This window comes from Sphaerodactylus townsendi, linkage group LG04, assembly GCF_021028975.2.
Source record: "Sphaerodactylus townsendi isolate TG3544 linkage group LG04, MPM_Stown_v2.3, whole genome shotgun sequence".
Lineage (NCBI taxonomy): Eukaryota > Metazoa > Chordata > Lepidosauria > Squamata > Sphaerodactylidae > Sphaerodactylus > Sphaerodactylus townsendi.
Genome location: NC_059428.1, coordinates 14928186 through 14954417, shown reverse-complemented (window position 1 = coordinate 14954417; position 26232 = coordinate 14928186). Strand labels below are relative to the sequence as shown.

At 44.0% G+C, this 26232-nt stretch overlaps 1 protein-coding gene across 1 annotated transcript in view; it reads right to left on the bottom strand.

The window, feature by feature from the left end:
* Positions 1–26232, bottom strand: part of TMEM135 (transmembrane protein 135) — a 242895-nt gene that overhangs the window by 69880 nt on the left and 146783 nt on the right. The window contains exon 6 of the mRNA XM_048494023.1: positions 5370–5416. Within this exon, the coding sequence (XP_048349980.1) occupies positions 5370–5416 (47 nt within the window). The remainder of the gene's footprint in view (positions 1–5369; positions 5417–26232) is intronic.

Genomic DNA, 26232 nt, shown 5'->3' with positions numbered 1-26232 from the left:
TCAGTTGATTTCCAGAGTACAGAAATCAGTTCACCTAGAGAAAATAGGATGTTTTTTTGGAAAGTAGACTCTAAAGTAGAAGTGGCCAACCTATGGTGCTCCAGATGTTCATGGACTACAATTCCCATCGGCCCCTGCCAGCCAACTGGCCATGCTAGCAGGGGCTGATGGGAACTGTAGTCCATGAACAGGAAAGAATATGGTAACTAGAGGATAAGTCACACCTTGTTTTTGAACTGTGCATATCGATCTCGTGTATTAGTGTCATTACTGCCCCAAGACTCTGGTCAAAGGGCGGGATCAATTTCAGGGAAATAAAACTTACCTTATATATTCGTGTATAAGTCGACCCAAATATAAGTCGAGGCACCTAATTTCACCACAAAAAACTGGGAAAACTTATTGACTCATGTATAAGTCTAGGGTGGGAAATGCAGCAGCTCCTGGTAAATTTCAAAAATAAAAATAGATACGGTCAGGTGCTATTTGGGGGTCTCTGCCATTGAACCCCCATCTCACCAATCCCAAGGTCTCTGCCACCAACCTCTCCATCCCGCAGCTTGTCCAGCTCACCCAGGTTGACTGGCTGTCACCTGCCGAGAGCCAGGGGCTGTCCGCCACCAAAAAGAAGGCAGAGGCAGAGAAAGCTGCTGAAAGGGGGGAGGCAGAGAAGAAGGCAGGAGAAAGCGAAGACGGGAGAGGGGACATGCTACACAAGAATTAAGTGGGACCCTCAATTGCGTATAAGTTGAGCGGGGCTTTTTCAGCACAAAAAATGTGCTGAAAAAGTAGAATTATATGTGAGTATATAAGGTATTTACATCTATGATCTTCTGATATTTGACAGCTTCCTTCCATGTGCCAACTTTCACGCTGCTCCTTCACGCTGTAGGGGGAAAAAGATGAACGAGCAACACCCAATCTGCATTCAGAATTTGTTTCAGAAACGCCAACAACATTATCTGCCATATATTGCCTGTTTTTCTTACTGGGTTAACCTAGGCAGGTATACGTGCATACATAAGAGTTTGAGAATCACAGGCAGCTAGGCTAGCAGAAAGAAAAACAAAAACAAACTCGCTGTCTAAAGGGGAAAAAAGAATGCTTTTCAAAAACCATTTTTCTCTCCCCCCCTTCCCCCCGGCGCACACAGAGCATATTCTTGGTTAGCTTTTGCAAACAGTTTTATGGTGGGAATTATTAAAAACAAACACACAAGGCTCCCGGGTTTGGTGTTGTTTTTGCAGCCATCTGGGGAAGTCGCAGCCAAGGAATTCAGGCAGCTACTGATAATTCGTGCAGAAAGGTTTTTAACTCCAGGAGTTACGAAATCATGCTGTATAACATATGCAGTGTGTTCTAAGATAGGAACTCATTTGACTTGGATCTAGAGTTAGTCAATGATGAAAAATGGAACACAAACCTATTTAATTGGGACTTTTATTAATAGATCTTCCATGGAATTATTTAAACAGGAGTTTTGGATTAGGGTTAAAACGAAGGATAATGTACCCATTTTCTTTCGTGCCAAAAGCATGATTTCAGTAGCTCCCCCCACAAAGTCCTGTTAGGACAAACATACCGTATATACTCCAGTATAAGTCAACCCAAATATAAGCCGAGGCACCTAATTTTACCACAAAAAACTGGGAAAACTTATTGACTCGAGCATAAGTCGAGGGTGGGAAATGCAGCAGCTACTGGTAAATTTCAAAAATAAAAATAGATACCAATAAAATTACATTAATTGAGGCATCAGTAGGTTAAATGTTTTTGAATATTTATTTCAAAGAAAAACAGTAAACTAGCTCTGTAAGTGGAAAAGAGGGTCAACAAAAACAACATGGTATCAACAATGACTTTAAAAGTACAAAAACGTTAGCTCAATCAGCAACCAAGCTGAAACACAAGAGTTAAAATCCTTCAAAACTGGATTCCTCATCATCATCTGTATGTCCAAACAGAGCTTCAGCTATAGCTGGTGTGAGGTTATCAGCACAGACTAGGGCACATACAGTTGTATGTAAATACCGTATATACTTGAGTATAAGCTGACCCAAATAAAAGCCGGGGGGGGGGGGCTTTTTCAGCATTAAAAATGTGCTGAAAAAGTCAGCTTATACACAAGTATATACAGTACTTATGGTACCAGTATGTTTCCTACAACTGAGAAGAAGCAACTTCCGGGGCAGATTTAAGTCAGGGGTCTGCCTCCCTATGCCACAGTCAAAATCAAAATTTCCTTTCCTCAATGCTATGCACCATTCAAAACCGTGATGAAAGACCTGCTATCGCCACATCCAATTCAGTACTCAGATACGGTAACAAACCATTCTGGTACCTACAACACCATCTGGATGAAATACAGCTTCTCCTAATGGGTAAGGTAAGGCAGCGTCATTATTATTTTTTTCCATTCAGTGGTTAATCCCAAGTCTAGCTAGACCAGTTGTATATATTCTTGAAAATGACTCTCAAGTCCAAGGTCATTCCCAGTTGTGCTACCATAAATGTCAGAGATTGAAACTTTGGCCTCACACAAAACATGCACTCTATCACTGAGCTAAGGCCTCTAGCCCATAAAAAATTTGGAAGAGAAGAAAATCCAGACAAATGAGAATACGTTTTATCTCACTGGTATTTTCAGGCACAGGAGGATTCTCCAATCTTAAGGTAAAGTGGAAAGTAACAGGCGTCCTTCCGGATAAATTAACATACACTGAGACTCCTAGGGCAAGTGCCCACAAATTATATCTTTGTATTTTCTTTTATGCTTCCACCAGACATCAAAAGGTACGATGCTGTGAGTCACAACGAACAGCCTTGGTAGATGATAAATAAGCCCTACGTCAGCCAGGATCACCTAGCTCTGTACAATTCCCAACACTCAGCAAACGCACATGGTTTACACCTGTCTATCTGGATTTGGTGCAAGGCACTGATCAAGAGCACTAGTTTTCAAAGCATGTTCTGGGTTCCTTAGAGGATATTAGACATGGCAGAAAAGCTTCTTCGGAAAAAAAATGTTGTTCTTGATTTTCATTTGCAGTATACATTAGTAGAGGATTGTTAAAGGCAAGAGAAGACATCTGCTCAGCTCAGAGGGCCCAATGCCAAGGTCCAAAAGATTACCACTGGCATTTCCTCAAGATCTATGTGTGTTTCTATTACCCCAATGGGTAGCTACTACATTCTGTTATGAGACTTACCCTATGCAGATTAACCCTTCTCTACAGGAGTAGATACACATTATAATATATATTTAATCAATTTAATCAATAATAATTATACATACATACATACATACATACATACATACATACATACATACATACATACATACATACATACATACATACATACATACATACATACATGTATATATCCTCTTCGGGGATGGGGCGGTATACTAAATTTAATCAATAATAAGCCGCCCCATCCCCGAAGAGCTCTGGGCGGTTTACAACAAAAACAAAAATAATACAATAAAATCAATACATAGCTAAATAAATACATTAAAATTTAATCCAGATTTTAAAAAAAAAAACCCTTAGTTATAGGTGGTACTCTAAGAGTCTCCTATGCCTGTATAGGGAGTGACCTTACTCCAGGGTTTCATCAGTTTCTTCCAGCATGGCCAATTGGCCATGCTGGAAGGGGCTGATGGGAATTGCAGTCCATAACATCTGGAGTGCCAAAGGTTCGCCACCACTGCCCTATGCTTCCCGCCAGGAGGGACCGACATGGATATAACCATTGGCTGATGGTATGAGAGGCTATTGCAGTTGGGGAAGTGGGAGAGTGGACAATCAGCAACCAGCTCCCCCAAAGGCCTGGTGGAACAGCTCTATCTTACAGGCCCTGTGGACCTCATGTAGGTCCTGCAGGGCCCGAACAGCTGGAGGAAGAGCACTCCACCAGACTGGGGCCAGGGCAGTAAATAGTGTTCCCAACCTCAAATTTCTCTAGTTTCCTTCAAAACCAAGAGGAGACCTGGATGTGAGGGGTGGGGGGGACTTTGCAGGTGTTTCCAGTGAAAAACTGGAAGGTATGTGGGAAAGTTTGCTGCCCCCCCCCCCCGAAATGGCCCTCCTCCCCCACCCCCATGCTATTTTCTCCAATAGCTTTGGGGAAAAGACATCTGCTGCGATGATGTGTAATTCTGCGCTATGTTACTGTGGAGAGCAGCAAAGCAAGGCAGAAGTCAGCTTCCGACTGAAGCCGATATTTGACAGAACAACTTGAGGACCCAGTCTTCCTGAAAAGCAGAAGGACGGCTACAAAAAGATTTCAAATACTCAGGGCTCCAAGACAAGTGCTACAGGACCTTAGAATATCAGGACGAGTACAGACAAGAGCCCAGAATACTTCCTAGTTCCCATAGCAACATGTTTTGGAGCTTTTCTGAAATGAACAACATTTTAGCTGGCTGCTGTGGGCAGCGTTAAACCCACAGGAATAATCCGATTTATTGCTTTGTTTATCAGCTCTTGCATTCTTTAATTAACTTGTAAGCATTAGGATTTTTTTTCCCTTCTCCGTATAAAAACTATTCAACATAATTAAGGCAGAAAGCTGGAGCGACATCCAAGTTATGGCGGCCTTAAACAAAGCATGCATTCTCTTGAAGAGACTCGTGCACGCACAAACATCTTTATACTATGTGCATATTCTTGTTCCGCCTTTAGAATTACTTATTCATTTCTAAACCTTAAACAGTCCTTTCACAAATAATACTAGGTACTCATCCTTAGCCAAGTTTATTATTAGAAGTTTACACCTCGAACATGCTGATAGCTCCATGTTCAGCGTAGAATCATTGTTTCTCTGTATGTGCGTTAAGAAATTCTCATGTTACAGTCATGTACAGCCGAATGTGCAATAGAAACTCCTCATTTATCCAGGTACTGGTTCTTGATTTCATTCATAAAGTAAACTGGTTCTTGATTTCATTCATAAAGTGAACATGTGTTGGCTCTTCCTTACAAACAAATGTACGCCCGTACAGATCAAATGGACACAGGGCCACTGCAGAGGCGTAGGAAGGGGGGGAAAGAGCCGATACACTGGTGCGTTCTCCACCCCTGTCCTGCCCCGGGAACACCCTCGCCACACCCCCACAAGGGTGCGCTACTATGTGTCGCGTGAACTCCCCGGTCCCCTTGGAGCTACGTCTCTGGACCACTGTGTAATACATGGATGGGGCTTCTGTTTAAATGAAAGGAAATTAATTAGGGGAGGGGAGCATTTCAGAAGGTTTCAGTAAGATTTTCAAATTTTGTATTCAGCCGTAAATCCTATTAAAAAAATTTAAGACACTTTCTAAAATGCCTAATCTCTTAATACAAAGTGGGGGGGGGGGAACATACCTGAAAAAGAACATAAACAGCGCAGCCGTGATGCAGAACAAAAGGACCTACAAGAAGAAAAAAAGAACAGCATGTAAAAAAGAGGGTATCAACAAGCGCATCGAAACCAAACTCAGGCTCTAGGAGGCTTAAATAAGGCGGCAAGAGATTTTAACGGTTTAGCATTATCTCTAGTTTTGTAGCCTATGGTTGCAACTGAATAAAACTTCCAGTTGCTCTAAAAGTGTTGAAAATGTGAACAGTGGACATCAATAACCAGCTCGCAAAACAAATGAATAAAACATTTGCTTTCACTTCCTTTCCGTCAACTTTCATATATTTCTAATTCTATTGCATATTCCACAATATACATACACACTGGACCCTACTAGCTTTTATACTGGTGCCAGAATAAGGTTGCCAACAACCAAGTGAATTTTAATCCCCTTTTAGTTCACAATTGTAAGGAAACTAAAAATTCAAGGCATCATAATTCCACAGAATAGGAATCTCTAGCGCCATAATTAATAGTCAACAGATCCTAAACTATCATTCCTACTCAGTCATTGGTAGTCTCTCTCTCCTTCTCTCTCTCTCTCTCTCTCTCTCTCTCTGAATGTAACCTACTTCACAAGACTGTTGTGAAGATAAAATGTGGTAGGGCAGAGCCTCGTGTGTTGCCGTAGGCTGCTGTAAAAAAGGTGAGATAAAATTGTACGATTAGGTACCAACAGACTCCTGTTTTTACAAACAAGGATAATCATCTTGCGCAAACGGTCACTATTATCCACAATAGTGGAGAACTATTAGGAACTACCGCAGCACAGAGGGGAACAATCAGAGCTGGATTCAGGAGATGCCCATTTAAATTTCACCTCTGTCATGAATTTGCTCACATGACCTCCACTGGGTAAAAACCATTTTGGTATCAAGTAGGAGGCCCCACCCAGTGTGGTGTCTGGATCACGCCAGCAGCTTTTCTGCCACCCACCAAGTCTCCTTAGGAAATGGGTCAAACCAGGTAAGGTTTTTACTAAGCAAGGCTTCTGATTGACTACTGGAGATTTAATTAGCTGTGAGAACTTTTCAAAACATTGTTAAAGCCATCACACCATTGGCAGCCTTATTATCAGTGGTTATGGACTTTATATTCCAGATATTAGGATTATTAATTTCATCAGCCCCCGCCAGCATGGCTTTAAGCACTGGTCATGCTGGCAGGGGCTGATGGGAATTGTAGTCCATAACATCTGGAGTGCCAAAGGTTCGCAACCACGGATCTACACAGTGCTACTGAAGTTAAGCTGTGGCAATCGTTTTGTGGCTGGATGTACCACCTGCGGCAGCCATTTTGTCGCTGGGCCCACCACGTTCCAAATGTGCTCACAGGCTCAGAAAGGTTGGGGATGGATTAGTTCAAGTTCAAATCTGAACTACAGTGACTTCTCACCTTTGATTGAAAGTTAACTCTACATTCATGCCTCTAACTCGCGGCCCTCCAGATGTTCATGAACTACAATTCCCATCAGTCCCTCCCAACATGAGCATTGGCTATACTGGCAAGGGCTGATGGGAACTGTAGTTCATGAACATCTGGAGGGCCAAGAGTTTGACACCTGTGATCTAGTTGAAGAAATACAATCGAGATATATATCCTCAATCGATAAATGAATCCTCAATCGATATATATTTATCGATTATATTTATCGATATATTCAATCAATCAATCAATCAATCAATCATGATGATGATGATGATGATGGTGATGATGATGATGATGATGATGATGATGATGATGATGATGATGATGATATTTGTCGACGGATTTATCTGCCAGGTTTTGAATCTAATGATAACCAGCCAGTCTGTGGAAGCATCCAAATCAGGGGCTAACACTCTCTCGTCTCAGCAGTTAATGAAACAACAGCTACATGCGCAAACGCTGTTCGCGACTACCTGCTGTCTTCTCCACGTGTTTCCCTTGCTACCTACTGGCACAGGTCCAGGCATAATTTCCAAGATATTCTGCCTCGCTTTGCATCTCAGCGTGCCAGTTCAAGTTAATTATTTTATTTTTTTCCAGCAGCGGGTGTCATTGGCAGCAGCTGAACCTGCTACAAGGTCTTTTTGACTGGGAACAGCCAACATGGGAACATGTGATCAGATAAAGACCAACCTTAGAACAAGGTTACTCCACTATTATTTATTTTTATATGTAACAGTCTGCTTGATTCCAAGCAAATGCCCCTCCCCCCAAAAAAGGCTGTGCACCGAACAGCTGGTATTGTTTGCATAGTCCACAAGAAGCAAGGAACCATTCTAACCCCCAGTCTGGTATTTGAGGTCACACGCGGTAGAAGTGTGTTCGCCATCTAACCTTTGATGTTTACCAGTTCGCAAAACAAATTTTTCTCAGTAGGGTACATGGCTTGGACTTTGAGTACAATGCACTGTAAAGGTATCACCATTCCAAGGTAACGTCAATGAAGGACAAGTAAGAGATCAGTAAAAGAGCTAAGAGCTGTAATTATCAAGTAGTATAGTATATTCATATAGCTTCTAGTTCAGTGGTTCTCAACCTTCCTAATGCCGTGACCCTTTAATACAGTTCCTCATCTTGTGGTGACCCCCAACCCTAACATTTATCCATTTTACAGATGGAGAACACTGATGCAGAGAGTCTTAGGCGACCCCTATGAAAGGGTCATTCGACCCCCAAAGGGGTTGTGACCCACAGGTTGAGAACCACTGTTCTAGGTGGAAATCTTCTTTAAAAAAAACAGACTAATACAAAACTTCTGATGCGGTCTAGGTGACCTGGACCACTAGACTTTCTCAGGGACAAAAAGAGGCATTAGTTAAGTACGTAAGAACATAAGAAAGAGTCTTGCTGGATCAGACCAGAGTCCATTTTCCAGTTCAGGGGTTTCCGTAACTCTGCAGCTCTCCAGATACCATGGATTGAGCAATCCCACTCAGCCCCTGGTAGGGGCTGATGGGATTTGTAGTCCATGAACATCTGGAGAGCCGCAGGTTGCAGACCCCTGATCTAGTCCAGCACTCTGCTACTCGCAGTGGCCCACCAGATGTCTTTGGGAGCTCATATGCAGGATGTGAAAGCAATGGCCTTCTGCTGCTGCTGCTGCTGCTGCTGCTCCCGAGCACCTGGTCTGCTAAGGCATTTGCCATCTCAGATCAAGGAGGATCAAGATTGGTAGCCACAGATCGACTTACCCTCCATAAATCTGTCCAAGCCCCTTTTAAAGTTGACTTCCTTTCCTGTGTTTGAACCATCCCACATCACTACGCAGGTTTCCGGTAGCAAATTCACGCTGCACCATATGACTGGATACAAAAGCACTGCTTTAACCATAGGCCATGAAAAGCTTGAGCACAGGATTTCATTCTTTGAACTGTGAACCTTTATGCCATGTTATAAACCACTTTTGAAAATCCAGATGATTTCAAGAATGGTTTACCTGACGGCACAAGGAGGGAAAGGGGAAACTGCTTAAAAACAGCTATAAACCAAAAGCTTCCTCGTGTGAGTAGAATTAACTACAGAGCTCTGTAGATTCTGGTCATATTGCAACAATAGGTATAAAAAATATGTCCACATCTATAGATGTTTCAGAGGGTAGTTGTGTTGGTCTTCAGCAGTTGGTCTTCAGTCAGTAGCACCTTAGAAACGAACAAGATTTGGGGGATATCTGATAAGGGTTTTTTGACTCTCCAAAGCTTACACCCTGAAAATCTTGGTCTCCAAGATGCTACTGGACTCAAAACTGGCTCATTTATAGTCATAATGAGAGTTCAGATTCAATTCTTCAGCTCCCCGGATTCATAGCTAAGCTGCAGAAAGCAGACACCGGTGTTCCTGAGGGACCTCCGTGCATGAGAAAAGGAGATTATTTCCCACAACAATTCCCCAACCAGAAATGATTACCCTGGGCTAGGAAAGAAATTGTCAGAAAACATGTGGAATTCTGGCACATGTTTACACATTTATGGTCATACGATTCCTCTTCAGATGTTGAAGTGTTCGCCATGAGTTACACAGCATATGCTGTGGAAGCAAGTCTGTCATGTAAGGAGTGAAACATCCCTCAGAGGTGGTCTCTAAATCTGTATAAAGCTGGTAAGCCACAGAGTGTGTTTGATATATCCGTGGATATCTGGTGTTTAAAGCATCCTTTTCTGATGGCCAAGGATGCATTCCAATCAAAGAACAATTGGCGGCAGAAAGTCACAGACAACTTATGGCAATTGGACAGAAACCCACTCTGTTGAAATTGCTTATGCTTTAATCCAGAGCTCTCAAGGAAAAAAAAAATCCCAATACTATAACTGTATCCATACATAATTTGCAACTCAAAATGAGCCAAGAAATGAACAAAAAGAAACTTCACATCACATAGTCCTCTTTGAAATTATGTCAATCTTCTTTTAAAAAAACAAATACAGCTTGCAGCACGTAAAACTGTAGCTGTGTATTCAGAGGAAACAAGAGCTTTAAATTAACCTACACTCTGTTGGAATTCTACTCCAACTTTCTCCTTGCCATGACCCATTCAGAGTTGATTGATGTCAAGAGGTCAACAAATGGGGCTCTGCAGCATATAGGCCTTGAAATCTTCCAGCTGTACAAACAGTCCCATCCAGTACGAAGACTAAGACTGAAACCCTACATGAACTTACCTGGGAGTAAACCCCACTGAACACAGTAGGTCTGATTTTTGAGCAAACACCCACTGAAGTGGGCTGCAGGCGTATCACAAATAAATGATGTATGCTTTGGGGACCCTTTTTACGCTGTTTGCTTTTTCTACACACTTTCGTTAGAAACATATTAACCAACAAAAAGTTTGTCAAGACTATACTTTACACATTGACTGTTTTGTTTGATTTTTTTTTTTTTTTTTGCACAAAGGCACAAACTATTGTTCACTGTCTCATGACGGATTTACAGTGGGACAAAAGCTAACGAAGAAAGCAGTGTCTTATTTTTTCTTACCAAACAGCTCTGGCTATTTTTTGGAAAAATCAAAGTCAAAGCATTGTGCGTTGTTAGTTAGGCAGCTTCGCAACAAATGACGACTTCAAATGAATGATCGCTCAAAATTACTAACCAGGCTTATCAATATTTAATAAATTATAGCCAAATTATAATTTGTGCTATGGCAGAACTTGCCCCCCCCCCCTTATCAGAGGCTGCTGCGGGAAGCACCTATGCACTGGTGTGTCCTCGCCTGCCCCGAATGCCCTCGCCATCACTTCCTACAGGTGTGCCCTCGGTATCAAGACGCTACCAAGCATAATCACACCCCTTTGGAGCCAATGCCTCTGCCCTTTATGGTTTTTCTAATATTTCCTGCAAGTAACTTTCAAAACGGCAGATTGAGGGTCAGTGAGAGGAACAGAGTTTGGAGCAGGCGAGAGACATGAAACAAAAAATAAAATTGAAGAACTCAGAGAAGACTGGGAAAAAACAGGGATCGGTAGGTCGGGAACGGACAGCTGAAGCTTTGGAGATCACACAGACAGGAGGGACTGAGCTATATGTGCAATGTTCGAGTGGAAGGGCATGTATAACGTTGGCAAATGAACAAGTGGATGAGTGGATATGAGGACAGATCTTGGTTTGTTGCAGGCCCTGGTTGGAGACTGTCTTTGGGCAAGAAAAGGTTTGCCTCCCATTGACTGTGAGAAGAGTATCGTTTTCCAGCATGGGTCACTGGTTGTTAATGATGTGTTCAGACAGTTTGAGCGGAAAGCCATATTTTAATGTTCTAAGCTTGTTGTAACCCGCCCAGGGTCCTTCGAGGATTGGGCAGGATATAAATCCAATAAACAAATGAATAAAACATTTGCTTTCACTTCCTTTCCGTCAACTTTCATATATTTCTAATTCTATTGCATATTCCGCAAGATACATACACACTGGATCCTACTAGCTTTTATACTGGTGCCAGAATAAGGTTGCCAACATCCAAGTGGGGTCTCGAAATAATTTCAGGTGGGTGGCCATCTTAGTCTATTGTAGCAGAACAACATTCCAACCCAACAGGCCTGACTTGGATGGCCCAGGCTAGTCTGATCTCATCAGATCTCAGAAGCTAAGCAGGGTTGGCCCTGGTTAGTACTTAGATGGGACACCTTTATGGACTACCAGGGTCACTATACAGAGGAAAGCAATGGAAAACCACCTCTGTTAGTTTCTTGCCTTGAAAATCCTACCGGACAGCCACCATGGTGAAGAGCGGTGAACTCTAATCAGGAGAACGGGGATTGACTCCCCACTCCTTCACATGAGGAGTGGACACTTAGCTGGTGAACTGGATTATGTTTCCCCATTCCTCCACATGCAGCCTGCTGGCTGACCTTGAACTAGTCAAAGTCCTTCAGAACTCTCTCCGCCCCACCTACCTGTTGTGGGGAGAGGAAGGGAAAGGAGTTTGTAAGCCACTTTCGCCCCTTCCGCACACGCAAAATAATGTGTTTTCAAACCACTTTCACAATTGTTTGCAAGTGGATTTTGCTATTCTGCACAGCTTCAAAGAGCACTGAAAGCAGTTTGAAAGTGCATTATTCTGCATGTGTGGAATGAGCCTTTGAGACTCATTACTGGAGACAAGGGCAGGTACAAATCCAAACTTTTCTTCTTCATAAGTCGGCTGCAACTTGATGGCACTTAACACACACACTGGAAACGCCAACGAAATATCTACAGCAGGATCCTTGCAAGTTAGGCACCAATTCCCTATGTCACTACTTGGAAAGCTGGTCAGAAGGAGAAAATTAAAGGCAGTTCAAAAAAGACACCAACTCTTGAGACCCAAATCCTGATCCTGGAAAACCAAAGTTCTCAGGTTCCAAGATCTGCTGATTTTGCTTATTCTAGGCCATAGGTGTCAAACTCGCGGCCCTCCAGATGTTATGGACTACAGTTCCCATCATCCCCCACCAGCATCATGCTGGCGGGGGATGATGGGAACTGTAGTCCATAACATCTGGAGGGCCGCGAGTTTGACACCTGTGTTCTAGGCAATTTGTCAATGGTATCATTGAATTTTTCCCTGTTCACCTCCCAAAGGGTTGTTTGACTGCTGTTCACCCCCCTCTTTGCCTCAGCTACCCGGGCCTCCCAAAACTGTGGGAAAGTGGACATCGCCGGCCTGCACACTCAAACGCCTGATGGGGGATTCAGAGTCAGCAGGCTGCCTGGCTTCTAAAATAAGCTGCTGCAAAAAAGCTCGGCCTAGACCTTTCCCACAATGAACCAATTACTTCCTAGCTGCCCGAGGTATGCGCTTTTTAATATGCAATGCAAAGGAATGTTAATGTCTGCAAATTACTGCCCCAGCAGAAAATGTGGCAAATGCAAGCTCGAGTTTTGGGAACATGAGGTGGCTGAATTTCTTCTTAATTTCTTTTCACATACTCCCATGCAGCTGCTCTGGGTTTATCGGGGAACAGCTGTTTCGGATATCACTAACAGGGCCAGAGCACCTCAGCTCTGGGTGCTTAAAATGGAGGGGGGTGGGTGGGGGGAGAGACATCCACATATTCTTCCGGCATGGAACAGGGGAGGGGGAGAAAGAAACAGCAAGTTGTGAGGTAAAAATGACTACCAAGAGATTAAGGGGAAAAGCCATTCTTCGGAAAATGAACTCAAGCCCTTTAATATGTTGATTTTTTTTTTTTGAGGCCTGTGATATTCTGTCAGTGGCTGCCGGTTTGCCCATCAGTTGTCATTCTCACTCACAAGACATAGAGGGGTCTATCCTCTTATACCGTCAGCCAATGGTTATATCTATGTCGGTCCCTCCTGGCGGGAAGCATAGGGGCTCATAGGCGCCACCTATAACTGGGTTTTTAAAATCTGGATTAGATTTTAATGTGTTTATTTAGCTATGTATTGATTTTATTGTATTATCTTTGTTTTTGTTGTAAACCGCCCAGAGCTCTTCGGGGATGGGGCGGTATACTAAATTTAATCAATAATAATGATAATGATGATAATGATAATAATGATAATAGTGAGAAGAAGAAGAAGAAGAAGAAGAAGAAGAAGAAGAAGAAGAAGAAGAAGAAGAAGAAGAAGAAGAAGAAGAAGAAGAAGAAGAAGAAGAAGAAGAAGAAGAAGAAGAAGAAGAAGAAGAAGAAGAAGAAATGGAAGAGAAGCTCTGAAAGGATTTTTTGAGACATCAGGCTGATGACTCTGTAATAGCCAGAAGAGGAAGGTGGAAGGTGGACCCAGCAGCCCAGACAGCCCAATCCTGATGAATTTGCCAGTGCACAAAGACAAAGTTGTTAACGGGTGACCTTTCTGCACTTTGCTCTTCGCACTGTGGTAGCAAACAGCAGACATAGTCAGGAAAGGGGTTTGTTTCTACAACTCCCCGTGGGTTAGTTCGCCAAGACGGTGCTGCAAAACATATATTGCCTTCTGTGACCTGAACCCCCGGGAGTTTCCTTGGATATTTTCTGTTTTGTGATCCTCTTGCTGCTCTGTGGGGAAAATACAACCCATGTGTCAAACGAAGTACTGAGAGCCCAGAGGGTCACATTCCAGCCCCCGGCTTTGTGACTAGGGGGGGCACTTCCCACTCTTGCGACAATGAGGGGAGACCATTTCTGGTGATTCCCCATGGGGAGGGGCCATGGCTCAGCAATAGGGCATCTGCCTGCCATGCAGAAGGCCCCAATCCTGATGAATTTGCCAGCCCACACGTTGGCCAGCACGCTCTTCGATTCTTTGCGAGTACAGTGGTTAAGAGCAGGTGCACTCTAATCTGGAGAACCGGGTTTGATTCCCCGTTCTGCCACTTGGGCTGTGGAGGCTTATCTGGTGAACCAGGTTAGCTTGTGCACTCCAGCACATGCCAGCTGGTTGACTTTGGGCAAGTCATAGTTCTTCGGTGTTTGTTGTGAGGAGGGAAAGGAGACTGTCAGACCCCTTGAGTCTCCTACAGAAGAGAAAGGGGGAGATATAAATCCAAACTCTTTTTCTTCTTCTTTAGTTAAGGATCAGGTCATAGGTGATGTTACCTCCACCCGAAGCCCAGGAGAGCCGCTGCTGGTCTGAGTAGATGATACTGTCCTTGATTGACCAGCGATCTGGTGTTCAGTATACGGCAGCTTCATGTGTGACCAGATCGCATTCCCATGCAACACATCCAGTGAGCTCTTGACAATCCCCAATCCTCCAGATCAGAGTTCCTGCTTCCATTCCAGTTTGGTACCAATGTTTACATATCAAGTCTGAAGTCTCCGCATGATGCTGGAGGACCCTTCTGGCATAAGGTCCTAACTGCGAGAAAAGAGATTCCACCTAAACATTAGAAAGAACTTCCTGACAGTAAGGGCTGTTTGACAATGGAATACGCTGCCTCGTAGCATGGTGGAGTCTCCTTCTTTGGAGGTCTTTAAACGGAGGTTGAATGGCCATCTGCCAAGGGTGCTTTGACGGTGTATTCCAGCATGGTAGGGCATTGGATTGGATGGTCCTTGTGGTCTCTTCCAACTCTATGATGCTATGATTGACAACACTGGACCGGGGCTGAACTTGTTTCTTGATTCATGAATGTGACTACTTCTGCCCTTTAGACAGCATATATTAAAAAAGAAATACAGGGAAAGTACACTATGTGTAGAAGAAGCATTCAAAATTCATCAGATCTAAATTTCAAAGAGCCGAGGGAAAAGATATGCCCGTGAAATGTGTTTGTACACAAGTCAAAATTCTTAAGCACTTTCCACTTTATCCTTCTTCTCAACTATCTCGGAACCCTGTAGCAGCGACGGAACCGGAGCAAATGTTTTCTGTGCCCGCTGCCTACGGCTAACGGGGGTTTGCCCTGTAAGAACCGTCAAGCTTCTTCGGACTGCTTAAGATCACCAGTCAGGCCGGTGTCCAATATTTCACATGCTGTTCTGCAGTATGTCGAGAGAAAGGAGATACTCAAGAGACAATTCACCAGAGCTTCTTGACCTTTGCATGAAAGGCTTCGTCCGACCTTCAGCGTGCTCATTTCTATAATTGTTTAATTGACTTTTTCCAAAAAAAGATAAGATAAGGGGTGGGGAAGGATATTTAGAACAGCATTTAATTGGAAACTGACAGACTGAATCTTACACCTGGGACTGCCCGTTCCATTAATTTCGATTTATTCCACGTTTACTTAAAATTAGAATTCTGTCACAGATTACAGAAAAGGTTTACATTGAAAATAACACTGAATTATATAATGGAAACGTGCCTGTTCGTATCTATATATAGAGCGGGCACGACATAAAAGAAGCTCTTCCTGATTCATACTTGTCCAGCTCCGAGGTTCTTCTGTTTGCAACATTAACTCATCTCTTAGGGTTAATTTTCAATACACCCTGTGGCTATCTCAATAACCTGGTGGAACTTAATAAAATACCATACAAAGAACTATGCAGCGTAACAGACGTGCTTGGGAAAACGCAAATGTACAACAAACCTGAGCTTCTTCCCCTTTTATATTTGGTAATTTCTCAATGCCAGAAAATAAACGCAACAGGACAAGGCTTCCTTCGCTGATTCCTTCCTCTTCAATTTCCCCACTCAGGAAACAGGAAGAAAAATTAAATAGCATGCAAGTGGTCTGTAATTTCTAGGACTCTATTTTTGTCCTGGGCATTAGGAACTTCCATGCAATTCAGCAACTTTGTGAAGAGCTGTTTCCTAGCATGTCCTGACCTGGATGGCCCAGGTAGCCGGCTCTTCTGAGATCTCAAGAGCTAAGCAAGCTTGACCCTGGTTAGTACCCAGATGGCAGGCTACAAAAAAACTCCAGGGTCACTATGCAGAAGCAGGCAATGTCAAACTACCACTGTTCCTCTCTCACTTGAAAACCCAAGGCGGCCAGAAGTTGGCTGCGTCCTGACGACACACCACCAATGAAAGCATGAGACTGTTCCATCTCATCTATATATATAAAATCTAACAGTGTGTTTGTCCCTGATGATCTCCCTCAGAAGCTGCTGGACGGATTGCCCCCAAATTTTCACAGGCGTCCCTCCTTGTTGCAGGCAGGTAATCGGACCTTCAAATCGCCGAAAGTCCATACCTGAGCCAGGTAAAACATCTTTTCCCTGGCGCACCAGGCCATGAAGGTGGCTGTGTTTAACTGTCACCCTCAGAATGTTCGTGCAGCCTGTCTGTCTGTGGCCTGAGGGCTTGGTATGAGGGCTTAGAATGTTCGTGCAGATGGGAAGATGAGCAGTGAAAACAGTAAATAGGTGGCACAGGTGCCATTCCTGTGGCAGTTTTTTTTTTATAACATGTGTGGGGATAGACGGAACATGGCCGTAGAACAGTAGCCAATCGAAACGGAGCGGCGAAGAGGCACAGGATGATTCCGCCCTCCGAGCTGGGATCAAGCTGGTTGCAGTGGGGAACAACAATGGCTTCGACCTAGGTTAGTACCTTTCTCAGGGAACTGGGTTGAACCTATTTTACTCGTGTGCGGAATCACCCTGAATGTCTCTTGCCAGTTGTGACTTGATACCACTTTCCACCACCACCAGCAGAACTCGGACATTCAGTAGACATTTTTGTTTTTCAGTTCCTCAGGGCTGGTACTTAATATCCATGAAGATGCCTACTGATCTAGTAAAAGCACAGACAGAAAGAAAAGAAACATACACGGCTGGTAATGTGAGGCATTCCAACATGAACCCCTCCATTTTTCAAAAATATTTGCACTCTGAGGGATTTTTGTCACTCTCCTGGTCTTAAGGAAAGTTAAGAGCAGTCTATCATTGCCTTGCCTGCTAAATTGACATGTTTTATGAGAAATGAATAAAACAATTTGTTAGACACGGGTTGGGCTGTGGGCCAAGACAGCTATACCTACACCGCCGCAGCTCTTGAACGTTTCTGCCAACAAGCCCCAAGCAAACCGTGCAGAGATAAGATCAAAAGGATGACTAATACGTGGTATTACACAAGAGATTATGTAGATTCTTGTTAAAGCAGCCTTGTCTGATCACAGTGAAGTTATCAGAACTGGCAACTACGGGACAGGATTGAGCCAAAATGGAGAGCATTTTGTCATTACATGGAGAGGGGGAGCTTAATTGAATCCTTAGGATTTTCTGGTCCCATAACTCTACATAAACATAAGAACTACATTAATTATAGTTGCCTTTAAATCCAAACCCAGTTATCTGTCTCAGAAGCCTGTATGTTTTGTTGCCCCTTTAGATTTCAGTTAAGAAGAAGAAGAAGTGTTTGGATTTATACCCCCCCCCCCTTCTCTCCTGTAAGGAGACTCAACGTGACTTACAAGCTCCTTTCCCTTACTCTCCCCACAACAGACTAGGTGAGGCTGAGAGAATCCCGAAGAACTGTGACTAGCCCAAGGTCACCCAGTGGGAGTGTGGAAACACACCTGGTTCACCAGATAAGCTTCCGCCACTCAGGTGGAGGAGTTGGGAATCAAACCCGGTTCTCCAGATTAGAATCCATCTGCTCTTAACCACTAAACCACGCTGGCATAACTGGCATTAACCACTACACCACACTGACAGTGGAACAATTTTTAAAGCTCTGATTTTGTCCCTTTCTGCTGCCTCTTTAACCTCACAGACATTCTTCCATTCACGTGGAAACCACCCACTCAAGTATACACCTGAGCAAACAGCAACCCACTCCAGTACACACAAGCATACCGGGCACATGCTGCTTGCCTGCCTCTTTCATTGCTCGAAGACCAACACACTTAGAGAGGGGGGGGAGAGAGAGAGAGAGAGAGAGAGAGACAGACAGACAGACAGAGACACAGAGAGAGAGACAGAGAGAGAGAGAGAGAGACAGACAGACAGACAGAAACAGAGACAGAGAGACAGAGACAGAGAGAGACAGAGACAGAGAGAGAGAGACAGACAGAGAGACAAAGAGACAGAGACAGAGAGACAGAGAGAGAGAGAGAGAGAGAGAGAGAGAGAGAGAGAGAGAGAGAGAGAGAGAGAGAGAGACTCTCCCCATCAGCCTGACGGCCCAAGATCAGCAATCAGAAGGCCTCACTTTACACCAGATGGTTCTCTTCAACTCAGCGAGTGTGAAAAGCAATTTGTGCAAGGTCGGCCCACAAATTGCACAGGCCTTGGCAATTCACTAGGACTCCAGAAAAGGAGGCATGCCTGTCGTTCCTCTCACCACCCTACCAGCCCACACAAGGCAGTTACATCCCCATCCCCCCCCCCAAAAAAAAATTAACACTCTTCCATCTTTACCTATTACTTAATGCCCTCATAATACCTAACCCAGTTAGTAAAGAGTTCTAATTTTTACGCTATCCTGAATAAAGGGAGAGGGGATTATTTTTTAATTCATTTATTTATTTATTTTCTAAGGGAAGGTAGGGACAACGATTGGGGCAGGAGAACATATATCTGGTATAAATGTTGGAAAGGGTGATATGTGTATATTGTACTTAAAGTTTTGCTTGGTTTTGCTTTTAAAAAATTTTTACTTTTTTTTTTTTAATTGGATGGTCAATGAAAAATGCAACACAATTAGGGTGGTACAACCAACCGGAAACCTAAAAAACAGAATGGAAGCAATGGATAAATGTAACATGATAAATTCACAATAATTAATTTCAATCTGGGGGGAGGGAGGGAATCAGGATGATTTGGAAGGGATGATGTTTTGCCATCTGTTCTTGTAATACACTGGAACCTCAGTTATCGTTGCGTTCAGATAGCATCATTTTCGGTTTTCGCCGGTCACCCCTGGCCGTTTTTTGCCTTCGGGTTTCGCCAGCACCTCAGTTTTCGCTTACGACTTTTGTGTACATTTACGCTTTTTGCGTAAATTTGCTAAGCCGCTTGCACAAATGGCGTAGCCTCAGTTTTTGCCGGTTTCGGTTTTCACCAGGCGGATTACCAGTGAAAACCGAGGTTCCACTATAACTCTGTATGCTTATTGTTATCTGGCATTATTGGACTATTAATTTTTGTGCGGTTCTATTTTAAATGTTTTTATAAATTGTTATTGATTGCTGTGACTTGCCTTGGGCCCTCTGGGGATAGGGCAGGATATAAATTTGAGACGGACGGACAGATAGATAGGAGGGGGAACCATGTAGTAGTAGTAGTAGTAGTAGTAGTAGTAGTAGTAGTAGTAGTAGTAGTAGTAGTAGTAGTAGTAGTAGTAGAAGACGAAGAAGACGACGAAGAAGACGACGACGAAGAAGAAGAAGAAGAAGAAGAAGAAGAAGAAGAAGAAGAAGAAGAAGAAGAAGAAGAAGAAGAAGAAGAAGAAGAAGAAGAAGAAGAAGAAATGGAAGAGAAGAGAAGCTCTGAAAGGATTTTTTGAGACATCAGGTTGATGACTCTGTAATAGCCAGAAGAGGAAGGTGGAAGGTGGAACCAGCAGCCCAGACAGCCCAATCCTGATGAATTTGCCAGTGCACAAAGACAAAGTTGTTAACGGGTGACCTTTCTGCACTTTGCTCTTCGCACTGTGGTAGCAAACAGCAGACATAGTCAGGAAAGGGGAGGAGGAGGAGGAGGAGTTTGGATTTATATCCCCCCCTTTCTCTCCTGCAGGAGACTCAAGGGGGCTTACAATCTCCTTGCCCTTCCCCCCTCACAACAAACACCCTGTGAGGTGGGTGGGGCTGAGAGAGCTCCAAGAAGCTGTGACTAGCCCAAGGTCACCCAGCTGGCATGTGTGGGAGTGCACAGGCTAAGTGTGGGAGTGCACAGGAGGCAGTGTGACCCCAGCATCAGCATAAATGCCCTTTATGCTGGCCTAAGGGGCATTTATGCTGGTGGAGCCACACAGCAGCACGATGACTGGGCACCAGCCCAGCTACAGTGGCAGCACTCCTCTGGTGCAGGAGCCCAAACCAAAGGGGGTGTTCCCTGGGATGGAGCAGACTTTAATTGGCCAGGGAATGTCCCCAATTGCTGGCACGAACTTGGCAAAATCGGTAGTGCAGCCCATTATACTGAATAGGCCACTTCCATGGGAGAAGAGGCAGCGTTGCTTTCGGCTTGCTGGTCATGCCACAGCAATTCTCTTAGGAGACAGAGCAACTGCATCGTGGCTGTGCCACCCACGGCCCGGGGTTACCACCCTCCCCTCTCAGGACTGCACTGTCCATGACACAAAAACACACAGAGTAGCGTTCTACCTGCAGCAAACCATACACAGTGCAAGGAAGTATTTTGCAGTGCTCTGTGGAGGAAGGGGAGAAGGGAGACTCTTGATTCACTAGCCATTAATTGGAGAATCAATTCTCGCTTTTAAAAAATGCAACTACGGAAAATAAAAAGAACATTACCTTACTGCTGCCCTGCCAGAACCTAACTATTTGTTAAAGTCCCCTCCTGTTTTCCAGGTTAAAGCCCTTTGCAGATGAACGTCTGCAAACTCGGGCTAGTGACAGTCTTCTCTGGGGCATTTCCAAAACACTCAAATCAATGTAAAGGTCAGCCTAGCTGGGTCTAAATGCCACACAGTTGTCTCCGCCCAAGAAGCGGGAGCGAAGCCGAACCAGCGGAGCCTCAGCAACGCAGAGCAACTCAATAACTTCACACTGAGATGATGATTAGTCGTGAAGTGGAGTCATATGGCCTCGTGTAATCCCTTCCCCCCGAACACTCCCGGGCCTCTCGCTCGAACTCTGCAAGCTCTTTTCAGTTTCGAGGAGCCAGGCACTCACAATAAAAACCGGCCTAATTGGTGTGAAGGGTGATGCAGAGAACAACCCCGCGCAAACCGGTGTTTTGCAAGATTAGACGCTTTGCCTTCGAATAAGAGGGCTGGCAGGGGAAGAGGCGGGGAACGGGGAGGAAAAGGAGTCCAAAACATAGGAAGGAAGTAAAACATAGGAAGGGGTAAAATGCAACAATTAATTTCGCTAACGCTTTAATAGGAAATGCCCTTGAGGCGAGCAGGTGGTGACTCCTGATACATACCGCTTAGCAGCTACATGAGACTTAGGAAACTGCCTTATGCAGGCATTCCTTCCCTCTAATGAAATTAGGACGATACTGTAAGAAATGAAGCTGGTGCCGGAAAAAAAAAATATATTATGGAATCAAGACCTAAAACAGGTCTTGGAACCATTTGTTCAAGCCGTGCCCCGAAACAGAGCCCCAACCCAGAGAGATTCTCTTGCCTTAACCCTAACCCTTATAACGGCATTACAACGGCGTTACAAAAACCCAAAACATAAAACTGACAATAGTCCTATTCTTGGACTTTGCCCTAGAACTCAACACTAAGGCTATCCTGAACAGCTTCCTTTGCCTTAACCCTAACCCTAACTTTTTATTTTTATTTAATTTATTCAGTCAAAAATTGTTCCCAAAATTGTAACAAAAACCCAAAACCTAAAACTGACCATAGCCCTATTGTTGGACTGTGCCTTGAACTCAACACTAAGGCTATCCTGAACAGGTTCCCTTGCCTTAACCCTAACCCTAACTTTTTATTTTTATTTAATTTATTCAGTCAAAAATTGTTCCCAAAACTGTAACAAAAACCCAAAACCTAAAACTGACCATAGCCCTATTGTCGGACTGTGCCCTTGAACTCAACGTAACACTGAGGCAACCCTGAGCCCCTGTCCTTGCCTTAACCCTAACCCTAATTTATTATTTTTATTTAATTTATTCAAAACTTAGGGAAAGCATCCGATAAGGCAAGACAGTATTTCATTTAAGTTTTTAAAGGAATTTCTATATTATTCCCCTCCAGTGATCGAAGCAGTATATTCGTTCAAGGTGGTTTAACCAATAGCAAAAAAATAAAATAAATCTATTCACTATAAGTAAAACACTTACTCAAATCAACAAAGCTGATGCGGAGTAGAATAAGAAAACAAATTAATTTTTTCGGTTAAAGACCTGCTGAAAACGGGAAATCTTTTAAGGAAATCCAATATCTCATCATCTTTTCTTGCCTCCTGCAAGAATTGGTTCCAAAGATAAGGTGCTCCTACAGCAGGGGTCTGCAATCTGCGGCTCTCCAGATGTTCATGGACTACAATTCCCATCAGCCCCTGCCAGCATGAGCTGCAGGTTGCAGACCCCTGTCCTACAGAGTCTAGGCTGCTAACCTTACCTGGCAAGAGCAGGGACCACAAATAGTGGCCTTTTCCGCACATGCCATTTATGCCATTTTGAAGTTTTTGATCGCAACATTTACGACAAAATTTGTCTGCACTCCCCTCATCAAAACGTTGTTTCCTGGCTGCCAGGTTTTTCTCTATGCATGTGCTGTAATGAACCTTCATGGCATCACTGATTCGTTGATACCAAAACTGGGGGTGGGGGAGAGAAAACGCCAGGAATAATTTCTAAAAGGAGGCGGCGAAGTGAGAGGTGAGAGACCAAAACAGTGGCAACGCAAACACCGAAACTGAGGTATGGCAGCTGCACAAGGGGCATGAAAAACAGCCGGTGGTTTTGGCAGGAAAAATAAAACGTTTCATTGTGATTGAACTTTCCAAAAAGCCTGTTTGGAAGTGAAAAGAAATACTGTTTTCAGATACAACTGAGAAAAAGAACCAAAGGGGTGAAAACAATGAGGAACCCCATGAAGCAAACGTTTTATTTCCAGCCTGAAAATGTTGTAAATGGCATATGCAGAAAAGGCCAGTGTCTGTTGAGGAGACCTTGCAGAAATGTGGGCTTCAGGTAAGTGGAGTTCCAGGCAGAGAAAGGCTTTAAAGGTTAACAGCAACGTTAATACTGGCACTTTGAGTTGTGCTCAAAAGCAAATTGCATCTGGGGCAACCAAACACTGCCCAGTACCTATTGACAGGCAAACAACCTGCATTCTATACCCACTGAAGCTTCTGAGATACCTTCAAAAGCAGTTTCCTCCAGAGGCCAAGTTACTAAAGGGAAGAGAGACTTCAAGAACTCTTGGCCCCAACCTGCTTCACAATGAGGAGATCCAGGTTTAGGAGAACCTTGGACTCATAACTCGATCAGGAAAAATAACAACCCCTCGCTTTATTGTAGAGGAGTTTGTCCCTTCCTCAAAACCAGAATCCCCTCTCAACACCACCACCACCCTTGTCCAGATTCAGTCTTTTCGCCTTCATCCTTTTGAACGATTGGCTCCCAGTTGAGTTCCGAATCATTTGAACAACTGGCTCCAAGTTGAGTTCTGAATCATCTTCAAGGTGTGGGTATTGACCTTTAAGGTCTTACGCAGCCTGGAACCCTCGTATCTTCGGGACCGCATTACCCCATATGTCCCCACTCGTGTCCCCAATTTACTGGTGGTTCCTGGCCCCTCAGTGATGCGGCTGGCCTCCACTTGGGCCAGGGCCTTTTCAGCCTTGGCCCCTGCCTGGTGGAACACTCTTCCTCCAGCTGTCCGGGCCCTGCAGGATCTTGGTGAATTCCGCAGAGCCTGTAAGACTGAGTTGTTCCACCGGGCTTTTGGAGTGTCCAGCCGCTGATTGAGGTGCCCCTTCTATTCTATTCCTCCAGTTTCGGAGTCCCCCTGTCATCTAGGGGACCCACTTCTTGTTCTGCTTCCCCCTCCTTGGGAGGGTTTAATCGGGGTTATTGCTGACGCCATTTTTACTGAATTTACTGCTGTGTTTTAAACTCTTAAATTTAAATTTTAATCTAATGGGGTTTTTGTTTGTATATATTGTATGTAGAATCTGTGTTGTGAACCGCCCAGAGCCCTCTGGGGGTTGGGCAGTATAAAAATCCCATAAACAAACAAACAAACAAACAAACAAACAAACAAACAAACATTGCTTTGGAAGACACTGGTTCAGGACAGACGCAATTCACGGACGCTTTGTTAATGAAATAAACAGCAGGGTGTCATCAACACATGGATGATTTTGACCTCACTTGGTTGCTCTGTATACGTTCTCCCCTGTCCCCCGTGGAGAGCAGCAGAAACACACAGTGATCCATACACATAAGCAATCTAACATTAAAATTTTTGCCCAGTGCAGGAAAGAAGAACTGTGTTCTTTTCCAGTGTCAGGTTCAATACTATTTGAGGCAGGACTGGAGGGCATTGTCATTTCAACCCCGGAGTCCTGATATGAACCAAGCAAGAAGAATTCAGCCTGAAAGCTAAAAGGATTCAGCCATTAAATATCTGGAGAATTCCATCACCAGATGCAAGAACACCTCCCCCCCCCCACCCTCCACCTTCATAAATTCAACCAAAGAGTGTGTCGGAAAGCAAGACAGATGGTAAGTCAGAGAATCCTTGATCTGTCCCAGAAACCTGTCACAGGGAACACACAATCAAAGCTAGCCACTGTCTGCCCTGGATATTTGAGAAAGGAGAAAAAGACAATCCTTCACTGTAGAAGCAAGATGAGCTGAAAGGTTTCCAATCTCCAAATTGTACTTTGAGGAAACCAAACATGTGATCCCTGTGACAATTGTGTTTTTTAATGTAATTTTAATGGGGTTTTTTTTGACAATTCCATACCAAAAGCTGGTCAGTGAAAAGATATAACTGTATACACCATGTATATAAAATATAACATGTATATAAAACTGTATATAAAAGATATAACATGGCTCACGTATGCTACAACTAGGAAGAAGTAATTCAATAAATGTAAGGTCCATGTCACCATACAAAACTTGAGATTTATATTCTGGTACCTTCTTATCAATGAGATACTGAATTGCACTTAAAATGTAGATTTGCTGCTGACCTGCCCTCAAAAATCCTTAAAAGAGGAGAGAAAACCCTAAGGTAAAGATAGGGTATATACTATACCTCAGTCGGCGATTTTTGGCTACTACCTGCATTGCTGCGATATGATACAACCTCGAAGTGGAGGTGGGAGGCGGCAAGAACGGGGCTACAAGAATGTGGTGGGTCAAGATTTTCAGGATATAGAGATTAAATAGCATGAGGTGAAGAGAAAGGATAAGACAAAAGAATGCAAGGGAGGGCTGGGGCGGGGGGGACTAAACAAGTTGGACAGATACAGGGTACTGAATCAAGTGAAGAGTAACAGAGTCTAAACCAGTGAATCTGTGAATACAACTGATGCTCAGAGCATGAGCTCTTCACATAGATCTGGATGAGCTTCTGTGATGTCATAGAATGTTCAGGGAAGGGAAAACCCACACATGGCTTGTGGTAGAGACATGATGGTTCTAGAAAGCTGCAGAGCAGCAAATAGAACCGAATTTCCAGCACGCTACATTCTCCCTCATGAGCATTCCCACCCTCCCTTGGGCCGCTGACACAATTACAGCAAACACACAACCTGGCTGGTGGACAGAAGCGGTGCAGAGGCGAAGGCAGATGAACTTACAACCCGAGATGATTAGAATACATCGATCATGATACTTCCACAGGCTTCAATAACCCTGAAACCAATTATGATGAAAAGGGAAGGCAACACAGTTCAACAAATAAATAAACAAATAAGATGATGGGCAGTGAAAAAGGGGGGGGGGTTGAACCATGACTGGAGACAGCACAGCCACCGTACAGGCACACCACTTCCGAAGAGACTCGCTGCCCCACAGACAACAAGACGAAGAACAACGCTGCCCCTTCCCCCGTGAAAGTGGCTATGCAGCTGATGGGCAGTGCCACTGATTTCACTGGTATAAAAGTCTGTACTGGCAAATGGGGGCGCTCCTGCACTGAAAGGGTCCAGGAAGCCAACTAAAGCCACCTCATAAAAACAGAAGAAAGAGCCTGCTGGATCAGACCAGAGTCCATCTAGCCCAGCACTCTGCTACTTGCAGTGGCCCACCAGGTGCCTTTGGGAGCTCACATGCAGGAGGTGAAAGCAATGGCCTGCTGCTGCTGCTGCTCCCGAGCACCTGGTCTGTTAAGGCATTTGCAATCTCAGATCAAGGAGGATCAAGA